This window comes from Gopherus flavomarginatus, chromosome 7, assembly GCF_025201925.1.
Source record: "Gopherus flavomarginatus isolate rGopFla2 chromosome 7, rGopFla2.mat.asm, whole genome shotgun sequence".
NCBI lineage: Eukaryota > Metazoa > Chordata > Testudines > Testudinidae > Gopherus > Gopherus flavomarginatus.
The window spans coordinates 82341512-82357427 of NC_066623.1; the positions used below are offsets into that span (position 1 = coordinate 82341512).

The following is a 15916-nucleotide window of genomic DNA, read 5'->3' on the forward strand; positions in this document are numbered from 1 at the left end:
TAAGTGGCTTCCTATTACTTGTCTAACTTCAGATTATGCAGAGACAAGTCACTGAACCAGAAGCCTTTAAAGATTTTACATCGCTATTTTTCTCTGTATTTTGTTATCCCAGTAACGATACAATGATTCGACCGGGGTGTATTTAGGAGACTTTAATGTGGAGCTCTTTGATCTATATAATGAACAGCCATTAATTAAATGAAAAGTGTTACCATGGTAATAGTTATGCACTGGAATTTGTCCATAAATATTCCAACTAATTTACTTTGAACAGACGGAGCTGGCATTTGCACTTGCATATACAGATGATCAGTGAGCTTTGTTAAAAATATGCTGGGTTTGTATATTTGTGTAAAAATAACGTATTTGTTCTAATAGTTTGGTGTGGTGGTCCTTGTTTACAATGTGTTACCCTGATTACTGCATCAAAGGGGGCTCAACTGCTTTGGAAATTAATTGAATGGGGCTCTGCTGGAGGTAGAACATTTCGAGGAGACAAACTTTTCAACTAATCTCTTCGGAAGCTAGCAAAGAAAGAGAAATAGCCTGCCATGTAACTGTGTTGACAACATTGTTCTTTTTCTTGGATGACGAATGAATAGCTGGTTGTATTTGTCTCCTAGGGGGAGGGGAGAAAAGAGAAGAGCTCACATCTGACTCATCTAAACTATTTGGTAGCTCTGAACTAAATCTGGCCTCGATTTTAGGTGTTTAGAGCTTTGCGGAGTTTAGAGATGGGCTCTGTGGAAACTGCTTCAGTACACAAAGATAGGTAAACGATGACTATTATTTTAAAAGTCAAAAGCAGCTGGTGCATTCAGGCTCGTGTTCCACATAGCAGCCAAAGGAAAGATACAATGTTGAGTGTCAAGTCACAAATGATGAGATCTGTTATTGATTACATAATTTTGCTTTGTTTGAGGAGCACATACTAAAATGCTGCTTCTTGTCCTAATCTTCTGTTACTGTTTTTTACATAAATCCATTAGTAGTACAAAATAGACGAGTTGTATGTTTACTATTGGAAAGAACTCTGAAATAGTTCATGTGGATGTTCCTGGTAACTCAGAGAAATCATGGGACTAGAACAGCATGATAACATGCCAAAAACAGAGGTGGTCTTGTCAGTTTGTCCATCTCTGTCTGCACAGAGGGGAAACAGCATGGGTACTGGAACTAGGGGTGCTGGCCTGGCACACCCCCTGGCTTAAAGTGGTCTCCATCATCTACAGAGTTTACAGTTTACTCCTGAGGCATTCTGTGCCTAAAAATTATACGTGCAATATTTTAAAATTCTGCAAGTGTTATTTGTCAAAAAATACATGCAGAGGCTCCAGCATGGCAGTGGGGAGCACAGGCCACTAGCTTGCTGAAGGTGGGGGATCACCCTGCAGCCCCCTCCCCACCCAGGACACAGACTCAGTGGTGAGACCGGACCTGACCCTGACACAGCACAAGGCCTAGGCCTGGACCTGTCCCAGAAAAATTCTGGGGCCTGCCTCTCTGCACCAGGTGCACTAGGGTGTGAGGCAGGCAGGCTTAACCAAATAGAATTCAAGTGTGGGGGAATCTAGGTCTGAGTGAGAGGATTCTGTGTAGGATGATCTGGGTGCAGGCAGCTCTGGGGGTGTGTGTCTAGGTGTAGGATGGGATCTGGATGCACAGAGTCTTGTCGGGAGGGTTCAAGGTGCAGGGGTAATGGGACTCTGCAGGGACTTCCAGATGAAGGTGGTTGGGGCTCAGTGGGGGGAGGTCTGGGTGTGGAGGTATCAGCGGGGGGAGTGGGGCTTGGGCTGGGGATCTGGGTGCAGCTCATTGGGGGTCTGGATGTGGTGGCTTGGGGTTGTGCTCTTCAGGGTAGGGGTTTGAGTGCAGGGAGCTCAGTGGTGGGTGGTCTGAGTGCAGGGGCAGGGGTCCAGAGGCAGGGGGTCTGGGTGCAGGGGGCTTCAGAAGCAGGGGTTGAGATTCAGTGAGGTGAGGTTTGGGTATGGAGGGCTAGGAGACTTCTGGAAGTACCCGATGAAGCTTGTCAGTGGTGTCTGGGTATGGGAGGTCCATATGCATGGGGGTTGGGTGGAAAGGGGAGCAGCTCCCTGTACAGTGACCCATCTCCAGCACAACAGAGGAGAAATGGCGACAGGAAGCAGGGGAGGATGCTGAGCTTCCTGCAGCTAGGGGAGGTTTCTGGGGGTGGATTTGATACAGCCCCAGACACTGCTTACAGCGGAAGAGGAAGCCCTGTCCTGTCCTGCCTCCAGCCCAGCCGTGACTAGCAGCTGATCCTGGCTCAGGATAGGAGCCACTGGCTCCTGGATGTCCCGAGCCTTGTGGTGATTTACCTCTCCACTGGCTGCTCCAGGTGCCTGAAACGATGTACCTGCTCTGTTAGGGAGTAGTATGTGACTTGCAGATTGCCTTTGCTTCCCTGTCAGAAAGTCATTTTTCTGTGGGAAAGCAAAGAAATCTACAGGGGACATGAATTCTGCACACATGCAGCGGCACAGAATTCCCCCAGGAGTAACAGTTTGGTTCAATGACTCTCAGTACCCCCACTGTACAAATTGTTCCAGCACCCCTGGGAAACAGTGATTTTCATTTAAATATTTTTTTTATCCCTAGTCAAGGGGTTTGATTTTAAATAGCAGATCAGCCAACAATGAGCAGTTGCACTGTGTGGGTCTAATTTCATATTACCTTCACAGGAGTATGTAACATTTTCAGGGAATTGTATAGTATGATGAAAAGTCCAAATTATGAGATACTTACTCAGTTTTTACTGAGTCCTAGTAATATGAATAGTTAATGCTTAGCTTTTATATAGCTTTGTTTCTAATTCATAGATCTCAAGGCATTGTATAGATTGGGAAACTGAGAAACCGGTGAAGTGACATGTCCAAGACAAATAAGAGCATGTCATGGCAGAGCTGGGTTAAAAACCCAGGTCTCCTGATTTAGGGAAATGGAAATCAGTGGGAATTTTTCCTGGTTAAGGACTTTGTAAAAATTAAAGGCTTGACTTCATTGGGATTTGAAGGCACTCAGCATCTTCTGAGAGGTGGTCAGATTTTCAGAATCTTTCAGAATGAGCTTCTAAGTAAGGATCTCAGAATTTGGCTGAGAATTTTTTTAAAATGGTCATCATAGAAATGTTCATTATGATTTAGTAGAGGTTTTCTGCTTGACAAAATGCATTTTAAATTTTGTAGATTTTGATTTAAAACTAACTTGATCATATTACAATTTAAATGACTAACAATCCCAAAGAATGCTTAAAATTGAAATATTAGAAATATTTATGCATACATTCATTTAAAAAAAAAAACCAAAATGTAGTTTGTGGCCAGTTGTTATAAATCTAATGAAATGATATGATAAAAAGACTAATCTGAAATTTTTTTTTACAAACAGAGGGGGATTTGTTCAGTTAAACTTTTTTCTCATTAATGAGTTAAAAATCTGGTATGAAATATAAGACGCCAAAGTTTTATTTTAATTTGAAACCGATATTGAGGAAACCCAAGTCATCCTGGTTTTTTATGCTTTCCACTGACTCAGAATAATGGTTATAAAAAACTGTTCAAATAGGTTGTGAGCTTATCATAATATAGGATAAGGATTAATTGGTTTTTCTTTTTTTTTTTTAATTGTAAGTACATTTGACCTCTTTTCAGGAGCTGTTTCAACGCTCTAGTCTGTCTGTAATCTCATGTGTTTGATGCTTGGCAGACTCTGGCTTGTTACTGATAGAGATTTAGATCCTTTGAACTCTTGCTTATGCTCTCCCACACTCACCCCCTTTATCATATCAGGTTATGGATTCCCTGAAACTTTGTATTCTTTTCAAAGTATTCAGGCCAGTTTACCATGGAGGCTAGAGTACCAATTAATTTTATAATACCTGTATCAAAGGCTTAGTGTTATGCAATAATTTTTTAATCCCAGATAATTTTATGCAAGCACCTGTTGGTGCAAGAATACTTGTTTGAGTTTTAAGTATTTTCTTGGCTACTTTACACTAATGCAGAAAAATGTGTATTCCCTGATAGGGAGAAAATCAACATGACATCTATCTATTCTTTTTTTTAAAGTTCAAAATAGTTTTTAGCTACTACATCTATCCAAGCCACCTGCCAACTTCTGTGGTTTTTCAATCAAATTTTTTTTTTAAATGTGTGGTTCTTCCCTCTTGATATGAAAAATCACCCACACCAGCAATAGGGAAAACTGAAGGTCTTGATCCTGTCATTGACTCTGCATGGGTCCTTCGCTTGAGTGCAGAAGGCTGCCAGTGCCAATTCAATTTCAGGATCAGGGCTTTGCTGACTATATATTGAAAATGTGAAAGGGACTATACACAAAGTGCTTGAAAATGTGCAAAGTAAACAAACTGAAAAATATATATTTTTTTGTAATCTCTTTGTTACAGTATTCTTAGGGATTACTTATAATAGTACTGTAAGTAAAATGTTTTTAAACAGGTATGTGTTTTAAATTGATTGTGTCCCTTTAAATGTCTCGGAATAGTTTATTTACTTGAATTGGTTATGCACATATTACTCTGCTCCATCCCTCTTAACTCCATTAGTAGAGAGAGCAGTGAGAGACAGGGCTGAGGAAGGAGGTTAGTGTCAGTGATGGTAGAACCAAACCAAAACAGACATATATCCAAAGAGCCTGATACAAACCCCCTGCTGAAGTCAATGGACATCTTTCTGTATGATGAGCTTTGGAGCAGAACTAGAGTGTGATATGAATCAGTTTTCATAAATATCTAACAATGCACTAATCACTTAGCATTTTGAAAAGAGACAGTATAAGACCCTGATCCAGAGTCCTTTGAAATGAGTGGAAAGACTCCCATTGACTTCATGGGATTTGAATCAGGCTGTAAATAGGGATTTCACAAATACAAAAGACAGGAGTGAATCTAATTTCTGTGGCCAAATGAGGGGTTTTCTCCTGGACAGACTGTAGTTATAGTTTTCACCTTTAGTTTTATTTTATTGTTCCTTCTCCAAAAGGACCACTTAATACTCTGTGAAGTAGCCTCCTGTGATGGGGGAAGGTGTCTGCTTCAGGAAGGCAGATTGAACCATAATGTTGACATTTTTATTCCTAAATCAGAGTCAAGATAGCTTTTTGAATACTCCATCTTAGGTATTTATAGGGCATATATTAGGTTGGTGTCTGAGCAATGAGATGAATAGAATCTTTCTCTTTCGGAATGTAATATTGTTTGGTTTTGCCCAGCAGATAGATTCCTTCACCCTGTTTCCAATCCCCCTACAAAATTTCCCAATGCATCCACATTCATTAATGTACATGGTCACTTAAAGACCTCTTGATCTGGGCTTCCTCTGTTTACAAGGTAATAAAAGGGTGGATGGATCCCTTCAGAATCCATGAACGGAATCTGGAAAACATCTTGTCTATTAGCTGAGATCTGGATCTGGAGTCTTGATTCTTCTGTAGCTGACTAAGGCTAATTTGCTTCACAGATGGTCAAAAGCTGTCTTTATTCTGCTTGTGGGGCTAGGGGGAATTAAGGGGACAGAAGTATTGTGTTGTAGATGAAAATACAAAATTCCTACCCTAGATTTAGCATTATAGGAGACTGAATCAGTTTTTGTTCTGCCCTAAATAGACACAAGCGATACCATTTCCCAGGCTTTTACTCTAGTGTGACTGCATGTTAGCAAGCAGCAGTGTTCAGAACTGGGATTCCAGTCCCTTTTGTTCAGAAACCATCTAGTATGTTGACCCATTGTGTCAGCTGTTGATTGAAGCTGTTTTGGAAGGCAGAGTGTTTTCTAATAATGAGTGTAGTTTTCTAGGACCTCATCTACAGTAAATTCAAGCATTCCTGCTTGGCTCATACACTGAAACAGCTGAAACATTCCAGGATCTCCAGCTGAAAAGGGGCTCATTCTTTGGAGCTTTGACATTCAGTAAAAGGAAAATTTGGCAGATAATTTGGTTATTTGCGTTACTGGGCTGCCCTGTTTTATTTGTGTTGCTGAATCTTGACTTGATTTTAGGAGTCTATCGAGGAGTAGCAAGTCGTACTTCTGACCCTTGGTGAGGATGCTGGCAGGCATGATTATAGACAAATTGAGTAGACCTATTTTGAGGCGGGGGGGGGGGGGGGGGAAATACTGCAATCAACTTTTTATATATTAAAATTAAAGTATAGTTTATATATAGTTTGCAAGTGAGGAGATCATTTATCAAATGTGGAAGCGGGATGTTCATGTCTCTCATGAGGTCTCAAAACAGCACTTAAATGCTCATTTTATATATCTAAGTGTGAATTTAAATATCCAAATGCTGGACTTGTATATCCCGTCAAGGTGTATGCATCTGAAAACTGGGCTTATGGTATAGCTCAGTGGTTCTCAAACTTTTGTACTGGTGACCCCTTTCACATAGCAAGCCTCTGAGTGCAGCGACCCCCCCCCCCCAAATATATAAAAAAGTGTTTTTAATTTATAACACCATTATAAATGCTGTAGGAAAAGCGGGGTTTGGGGTAAAGGCTAACAACTCGTGACCCCCCATGTAAGAACCTCATGATCCCCTGAGGGGTCCCGACCCCGAGTTTGAGAAACCCTAGTATAGCTGATGTGGGGGGTTGAGGTGCTTTAAAATGTTCAGTAGCAAATTCGTGGTTTAATACTTGGAAAAGTAAACCTGATGAGCCTTTCTTGTTTCACTGAAAGTTTGTCAGGTTGTTATTTTAGAAATCAATATCAGGTGGAAGTGGGTGGTCCTCTTTCTCTAGATATTGCTACATAGAAAGTAGTCTGAAGTCTATGGTTGTTGTTTGTATATCACAGATTTTGTTGGTAGCCAAAACTATAGCTGAAGTTATATTGCAACTTCTATGGTATCTGCTTGTTTTTGCATGCTTGTAACTTTTGAAGCTAAAACTTCATATGCTTTGTCTCAGCCCAGAGATGAATTTACTAGCAAGTTTGAGGAAAATCCCTCATATGTTTGTGTTAAGGAGAGTGAGGAAAGTACATTTATTATAATAAAATAATACTTTTGCGCTTATCAGTCTCAAGATTTTTTATGAAGATGGTAAGTACCATCATTAGGTGCAAAATCAGAGGCAATTCTAAAAATTGGCTCATTATGGGCAAGTTAGGCCGGTACTTCCAAACTCCTGTAAGTATGGGATTTGGGTGCGTAACTCATTAAGGTCCCAGCCTCAATGTTAGTGCGAGTTTTGAGAACCTTCACTTTTTTCATTTCTTGACTTTGATTGGGCATAGTTAACTTTTGTGCCTCAATATTATGTTTAGTATATGGAACAATGGAGTTATACCAGCTGGGAATCTGGCCCTGGATCTATATCAGGCATTTTCTGTTTTGGATCTACATATGAATCAATTATGTTGGCATGGGTAATCACAAATGCAAAGCAGCCTGTACAACGCAGTTTAATTTTGAATGAACATGCAGTATTTTTGATGCCACCAAGTATAAGTGACTTCCCCAAACTACATTCCGAATAAAAGTATAAACAATAGGAGGGTCTGTGATTTAGTGGTCACATCAAAGGATCACATTATAATCTTTCAGAAAGACCTCTTGAAACTGTTTTTTTTTTAAATAATAATAATAATAATTATAAATCCATTTTAGTTGACTACAGCTACAAGAGCACAACTTCCCATAAACATTACACCACATGCAAGGGCAATTCTACAGAGCCTCTGCACATGGAACTTTTCACTTTTACATTACAAGTGATGTCATCAAGGTCCTGCCATAAATACCTTGCTCTAATTACAGATAGTTTATTTTTAAAAAAAAAAAGTGTGAGGGAGTTTTTGTCAAGTCACTGACACATTTGTGCTGTCCATGGCTAGATTCTCAACAACGTAAGAGGCCTTTGTGGTGCAGCTAAAGTGGTAGGGAGAGCGTAAAGGTAGTTTTATGAGCTGAACCTTGACATAACTGAAATCAGTCTCAGTGTTGCTCCAAATTATGCCTGGCTACAATAACCCTCAAAGACTTCCAGCACTCTGACAATGTTCTAATGTTGGAGCTGGAAGTGGATGGAGTGGGAGCCAGTGTAGCCGTCACTACTAGACCTATGGATTCTCCTAAACCAAAGGCATCCCTTGATAGTCACTTAATGCTACTTAATATTTGTGGAGTGGCAGAAAGCAGCCTTATCAGGGGGCCAGAATCTGACCCTATGACTTTACACCAAGTGTTGTGATTTTGTTCATGTTTGCAGAGGTATTTCAGAGACACCTCTCTGTTGTAAGCCAGGGTACAATTGACCAAATTCACCTCTAATGTAAAGTGTGCATCCCCCTTATACCAGCAGTGAATTTGACTCAGTTGGCCTATGTATCCCACAGAAAAGAATTCCACTAATCTATTGTCCTTATCTTTTGGATAAGATCCTTTGGCTTACAAGCTATTAAAAATATTTTCCCCAGTTCTCTAGTATGCTTATTACTTAACTAGGTCTGTAGTGCCCCCACTACTGAGTTTAGACTTGCAATCTTTTAAACTGAGCCTTGGTCTGTACATTGTTGGGTTTTTTCCCTGACAATTTAGTTTCAGTTAATGATTCCAGACTGATGTTTGACCTGTCAAATGGAATGGTTTCTAAGAACTCAGGGTAAAACAACAGATAAGAAGATAAACCTTGTAGGTAATAGCAGGTTATGGCCCAGATCCTGCAAACGCTTGCATGTGTGCTTAAGTCAATTATTTTAATGAGGCTATTCACATGCATAAAGGTTAAGCACATTTGTATAATAATCTGCAGAATTGGGACCTATGAGATTAGGTTATAATTTAGTGTATATTTGAAAAGCGTATATCGTCTGCCTTCTGATACAAGAAGTGCGATGTTAATAGAGACAACTGCTAACAGTGTTATTTAATTTCATTTAAAACTGCCGCACTTGTGAGTGATGTTCGCTGTGGGCAATTTTTATTTTTCAGAGCTGAGAATGATAGCTACTGGAAACCTTGCAAGTCTCCCCAGGAACACGCAGGTGAACCATCAGTTCTCACTGGCTTCTTCTATGGATCTTTTGAGCAGCAAACCTCCTCTGGCTGAGCATCGTTTCGACTCCTACCAAGATGTTTCTATCCATGGCACTCTCCCAAGGAAGAAAAAGGGAACCATTCCCATTAGATCTTGTGATATGTTTAGCCATATGGGAACCCTGCCATTCTCCAGAACACACAGGCAGCAGTCACCTTTGATTCAAGATGTCATAGAGGAGTATCCCCTGCAAGACAGGAAGAGTGAGAAACTCCACTTCAGGTACCTTCTTAAATTTAACCCAGATGTTTGTTTTGTAAGAGCTGTACTGTATTCTTCTAGAACTCCTGTCCTCTACTTATAAGGCTACACTGGCATGGCTGAGTCAACATGGGCATGACCATGAGTCGGTGCCCAACTTAAGTCAGCCCTTAGTGAGATGGCCCTGAGTCACAAGCCAGGTTTTAGCAAAATGCATCGGATTTCATTTTGCTTCTGTGTAATTATTATGCAAAAAATGAAATCCGATGCATTTTGCTAATTATAAGGGAATTTTTTGCATCTTATTCCATAGATTAAAATGAAAAAAAGTCTTAGGTGGTGGTTTAAGTTTTAAATGTTCTAAATTTTAATAATTTTTGTTGCTTTGTTCCTGTAGATTCAGAAATCTCTCTTGTGTGGTGGAAGGCAGGTCTATTTAGCTGTCCCAGTAAAGATCAAAATATTCTGGCCAAAATTTTCAGATGTCGGTACCTAAACTTAGACACCTAAATAAAAGCTTAATCCAATTCCAGTTGAAGTATTTTGGAGCACTACTGGAAGCCTTAGTTACTTACAGTAATGAGTGAAGTCTAAGAACCTGTATCAGGGCTTGGCTACCCTGGAGAGTTGCAGCGCTGGTCACTGTTCACGCTTGCAAGGCACATACAGCGCTGTATCTCCCTGGCTACAGCGCTGCATGTACTCCACCTCTGCCTGGGGAATAACAATTGCAGCGCTAGTGATTCAGCGCTGCTCCGCCAGTGTGGCCACCAAAAGCGCTGTTATTGGCCTCCAGAGGTATTCAGAGGTATCCCAGAATGCCTGCTCAGCCACTCTGCTCATCAGTTCGAACTTTACTGCCTTGGCCTCAGGTGACCCGCCCTTTAAATGTCCCGGGAATTTTAAAAATCCCCTTCCTGTTTGCTCAGCCAGGTGTGGAGTGCAATCAGTGAATCTTTCTAAGTGACCATGCCTCCACGTGGCAAACGAGCCCCAGCATGGAGCAATGGCGAGTTGATGGACCTCATCAGTGTCTGGGGGGAGGAAGCTGTGCAGTCAGAGCTGCGCTCCAGCCGTAGGAATTACGATACCTATGGGCAGATATCAAGGGCCATGCTGGAAAGGGGCCATGACTGGGACGCGGTGCAGTGCAGGGTTAAAGTGAAGGAGCTGCGGAATGCCTATTGCAAAGCCCGCGGGGGAAACCATCACTCTGGCACTGCCCCCATGACCTGCCGTTTTTACAAGGAGCTGGATGCGATACTTGGGGGTGACCCCACCACCAATCCGAGGACCACGATGGACACTTCAGAGCGGGGTGGGGGGAGGAGGACGGAGAGGGAGGAGGAAACTGAGAGTGAGGGTACCGGGGTGAGGGAGACACCCTGAAGTCCCGGGAGGCATGCAACCAGGAGCTCTTCTCAAGCCAGGAGAAAGGTAGCCAGTCGCAGCAGCCGGTACTTGGTGAAGGACAAGCAGAGGAGCGGGTTCCTGGTAAGTGGCTTTTATTTTCAGGATGGAAATGTTTCAGGAGAGGAGGGAGGGTTAGGGCTGCATGCATGCATGCCTAGATATGGAATAGCCCATTGAGGTGGTCTATCACGTTGCAGTAATCGGCCTCGGTAATCTCTTCAAAAGTTTCAGCCAGAGCGTGGGCAATGCGCTTGCGCAAGTTTATAGGGAGAGCCACTGTGGTCATTGTCCCAGTCAGGCTAATGCGTCCGTGCCACTGTGCCGCGAGGGGTGGTGGGGACCATTGCTGCACACAGACAAGCTGCATAGGGGCCAGGGCGGAATCCGCATTGCTGTAGAAGACCCTCCCGCTCTTCCCAGGTGATCCGCAGCAGCGAGATATCTTCCAGGATTAACTCCTGTGGAAAATGTTGGGAGAGTGTTCAGTGTAGGTGCCCCCTGCAGTTGTTTCCTTTCCCCGACGCACAGAAACTTCAGCACAGCCCTGAAGCAATCAGTCCCCCTTACTCACCATTTCGGGGCTCCTGTGAGTTATGTGCGCTCTCTTTGGTATGGGAAAATTATGCTAAAGTGAAGACTGTAAACTCCTTCACTGTGTGGGAATAACTGTTTGAGATATAAACAATGCTGCCTCTGTTAACTGTTGCCTTTTTTGCTTTTCCATAAGCGACCTTGACTTCTCAGCTGCCCGTGTTATCAACAGCTCAAAGACTCCAAAACCTGCGGAAGAAGCCACGAAAAAGCAAAGACGACCTGCTGAAAGCAGTTATGGATCACTCTGCCAGAGAGAATAAAAAACTGGAGGGAAGGGGAAAGCAGGATCCGCCAGAGAAACGCAGCGGCCAGGAAGAAAAGCACAAAGCAGCTGATAAGCATCCTGGCGCGCCAAGGGGACCTATCCAGGCGCTCGTAGCCATGCAGGCAGAGCACTACCGCGCCCCTGCCCCCTGGTCCCAAAGCTCTTTCCCTTGTGTCCCAGTGTCAGCTCCAAAACCCCTTCCCCAGCATCCAGATTCTTACCTCCACCAGCTGCCTCCAACATCTGTACGTTCACCAACCAGCCCTGAGAACTATGACCCTTACCCTCCACACTCAACCCCCATCACCCTGCAGTATAGGCATCCTGACGTGCAGCAGTCATTGCACAGCACTCCAGACAGGACATATTCAAACCTGTGACTGTACAGTTCCCCACCACACCCCCCTGCCCTTTTAGGTTCCAAAAATGTTGTGTGTCTGTCAATAAAAGTATATTCTTTTCAATAAATGAATTCTTGGATTTGAAAACAGTCTTTATTATTGCAGAAAGTCAAAGATACCGTAGCCCAGGAAAGAAACAGGCACTGCAAATCAGCTTAGGAAAAACAGATTCCTACTAACCTTGTAACCACTGCACTTCACTCCCGTGCAAGGCACCAAACATTACTGTTGGTTTTCAGCCTCAAATTCCTCCCTAGGCATCCCTAATCCTTGAAACCCTGTGTTGGGCCTCTCTAGTAGCCCTGCTCTCTGGCTGTGCAAATTCAGCCTCCAGACGTTGAACCTCGGAGGCCCATTCCTGACTGAATGTTTCACCCTTCCCTTCACAAATATTATGGAGGGTACAGCACGTGGATATAACCGCAGGGATGCTGCTTTCCCCCAGGTCTAGCTTCCAGAATTGGAATATGCGTCCCATCTATTGCCCCTCCACAGTTAGGGAAACCCATTTGTGCAAAGCCATCCACAATGTCCTGCACGTTCCCCAGAGTCACGGTTCTTCTTAGCAGGATGCGATTAATGGCCCTGCAAACTTGCATCAAAACGATCCCAACAGTCAACTTTCCCACTTCAAAGTGGTTCCCGACAGCTCGGTAGCTGTCTGGAGTTGCCAGCTTCCAGATTGCAATAGCCACCCGCTTCTCCACCGGCAGGGCAGCTCTCAATCTCGTGTCCTTGCGCTGCAGGGTGGGGACGAGCTCAGCACACAGTCCCATGAAAGTGGCTTTTCTCATCCGAAAGTTCTGCAGCCACTGCTCGTCATCCCAGACTTCCATGATGATGCGATCCCACCACTCAGTGCTTGTTTCCCGAGCCCAAAAGCAGCTCTCCACGGTGCTGAGCATTTCCGTGAACGCCACAAGCAATGTCGTGTCGTACACATCAGGCGACTTGCTATCATCGTCGGACCCCTCATCACTTTGGAGCTTGAGGAATAGCTCAACTGCCAAACGTGATGTGCTGGCGAGACTCGTCAGCAGACTCCTCAGCAGTTCGGGCTCCATTTCCCACAGAAATCGCGCTGCACAGAAACCGTTGGGAGAGTCACAATGGCGCCAAACGTGGACAGAAAAACAGGGACTGCTGGAATGTGAAGTGATGCATCACGGGGCGTTGGGACAGGAAGCAGAATGACCTGCACCCTTCCGTCCCCTTCCCATGACCCACGGCGCCAAAATGGGATGAGGTGCTCTGTGGGATAGCTGCCCATAATGCACCACTCCCAACAGCGCTGCAAATCCTGCAAATGTGGCCACACTGCAGTGCTGGTAGCTGTCAGTGTGGCCACACTCCAGCGCTTTCCTTACACAGCTGTACGAAGACAGCTGTAACTCCCAGCGCTGCACACCTGCAAGGGTAGCCAAGCCCTCAGATAGAGTGTTCACTGAAGTTAATAGAATGATTATCAGTCCCTAAATGTCCTGATTTTCAGAGATGCTGATCCTTCAGTGGCTCTGGACATCCTCCTCATCCCATTTTGTGGGATATCTAGTTAGGTTTGCCCAGATGTTGCACTCAAAGGGTGAAATCTTAGCTCCATTGAAGTCGATGGTAAAACTCCCACTGACTTCAATAGGGATACTATATATTACTCTTATTTAATAAGTGATAGAGAAGAATTGGGTTTCAAAGTTGTAAAAACACAGTCACTGAACATAGGTAAAGTATTGTTGACAATCCCAAAAGAATGGCAGGAAAACAGAACGAATTTGAGTATAACACAGTGGATTAAGAAGGTACAAAGAATATGAGATACCATTTTGCTGCTTGAATGTCAGAATCGGCATGGTTAAGAAAAATAACTGAATGGAACTTCTACATTGGGATTTAGTTATACTGTAAAAATGTATTTACCAATCAGATTTCATAACACAACCTTTGATTAAAGGAGGGAAATTATATGAGCTCTGTTCTTGTGGCAGATCAGATCAGCCAGAAGGGTGATGTTAACTGAATCTATTGTTAATAGTGCTTGAGGACAAGCTGAAAGGTTGTTCAGGAACAGTTTTGTTTCTATCTACCCTCCAACAAATCAGTCTGGGTAAAAGGTTCAGAGCACGTAATATTCCTCTCCGTATGGTTTATAGGGCAGTGGTCATGAGGTGTAATTGCTTCCTGCTTGTTTGGGCTTGCTTGTGAACCTGTTGAACTCCTTTTAATTATTATGTGATCAGAAAGTGCACGTACCTAGAGATGTTATCAAAAGAAGAATGTGATGTCATGCACTGTTGCTTTCTTACAATCTTCCTTCACATAACAATTACTTTAAAGGTACAGTTTACAAGAGATGTACCTTCTCTCTTTGAGAGAATAGGGCCTCCAGATTACATATATTTATACTGGAACTATTAGGAATATTGCTGTAGTCTCAGCAAGAACAAAAATGTTGAGAGGGGAAGGACAAGCCTCACTCAGAATGAGAACATGATGCTACTCAAATAATAAGGGATGTTGTTAGAACAGCCGGCTAATAGTACTTTTGTACTGCTGTGTAGGAGATCTGGTTGGTCTCCCAGTCACCTTGTTAGGTTAGTCAGAGATGTATGGTGGTAGCTCTTGACTAACATATACAGTGCTGGCAACTAATATTAGAACTGAAGTCACTGTCCACTCAGACCATGAGTAAGTGTTTAAAAGAGCTGTGACATCCATAAGTAAATATATATATGATGGCAGACATATGGGGCCAGACTCTTTTCCTCCTTGCTTAAATTGAATGTGAACATACTCTGCCAGTAGTTTCCTTTTTATTTTTTTTAGGAAAGCTAGAAATTGCCATATTCTGCCATTCTCCCTGGTGTCTCATGTTGTGAATCTGCACCTTTGTTCAATAACTAAAAAATAAGATTGTACCTTTAGACACAAATACAGAGCACATATATGATTTACCTGTAATGAGATTTTGTCACAATGAGCAGGGGTCACATTCTGATGCTCTCGCTGATGTTGAGCATGTTGAAATCAATGGGAGTGTTGGTGTAGTGAGGAGGCTGTACTCAGCATGAGTGAAGGCATATGTCTAAGCTCACTGGCACTGAGCATTCCTACAGTTTAAGACAAATAAATATCTCTCTTGTACTGCTGATTTCTGTGTAGAATCTCGTGGTGAATGAGTCAGAGATCAGTTCCTCAGAGTAGGAGCTGCATTGTGAGCAAGTGCATCTGAGGCAATCACTAGGACAGCTCAGTTTGAGCAGTTATGAGAACTCCAACACAGCACTGAATAAATTCTTTTGTGTTCCGTTTGTTCTTTTTTTAATATAATGTTCTACTTTCACTTAAACTTCATCTGAAAGCATTATTAAAATTGGGAGAATCCTTCTCCACCTCCATTGCTCTGTTGGCATAACAATAGAGCAGGGTTCTAATGCTTAGCATTGTAGTTGCTATGAACTGAGGTTAGAGGATCCTAGATATTGAATTGTGATTCAGAATGTCAAGGTTGCAGGCTCAATTATTGTGCTTTTGGGATAGATTTAAAAAAAATTGAGACTCTATATATCAATATACTCTTCCAAGAATTTAAAGTTTTCACGGTTTTATTCTTAACACAATGGAGACCATACACAGGGATCAGTTGAAACTGCCAAGGAAAGAAACAGAATACAGTAAAGAGAAGAAAAAATATAGGTGTCTAGACTGTACAATACTCTTATGCAACTGTGAGCATTAATTTATATTTGTCCCTTATGTAAATTGGTTTTTATTTCCAAAAATTCCTCTGATATCTCCTGATACTTTGTCAAGTCATCTTTCAATATAAGTTGGTTGGGGGAGGGGAAGCTATTTTTCCCAGGCATTGATTTAAAACAAGTAGTTCACATATGATACCATTAATACATATTTAAAATATACAATCTACCCTTGGTAAAGTGAAATGTAATTTTAATATCGTGTAATGTA

General features: G+C 42.5%; 1 protein-coding gene across 2 annotated transcripts in view; it reads left to right on the forward strand.

Moving 5' to 3' along the window:
• Positions 1-15916, forward strand: part of BCAR3 (BCAR3 adaptor protein, NSP family member) — a 173330-nt gene that overhangs the window by 75631 nt on the left and 81783 nt on the right. For both annotated transcript variants that reach the window (XM_050960942.1, XM_050960943.1), the window contains one exon: positions 8974-9301. In XM_050960942.1, coding sequence (XP_050816899.1) covers positions 8974-9301 — 328 coding nt within the window. The remainder of the gene's footprint in view (positions 1-8973; positions 9302-15916) is intronic.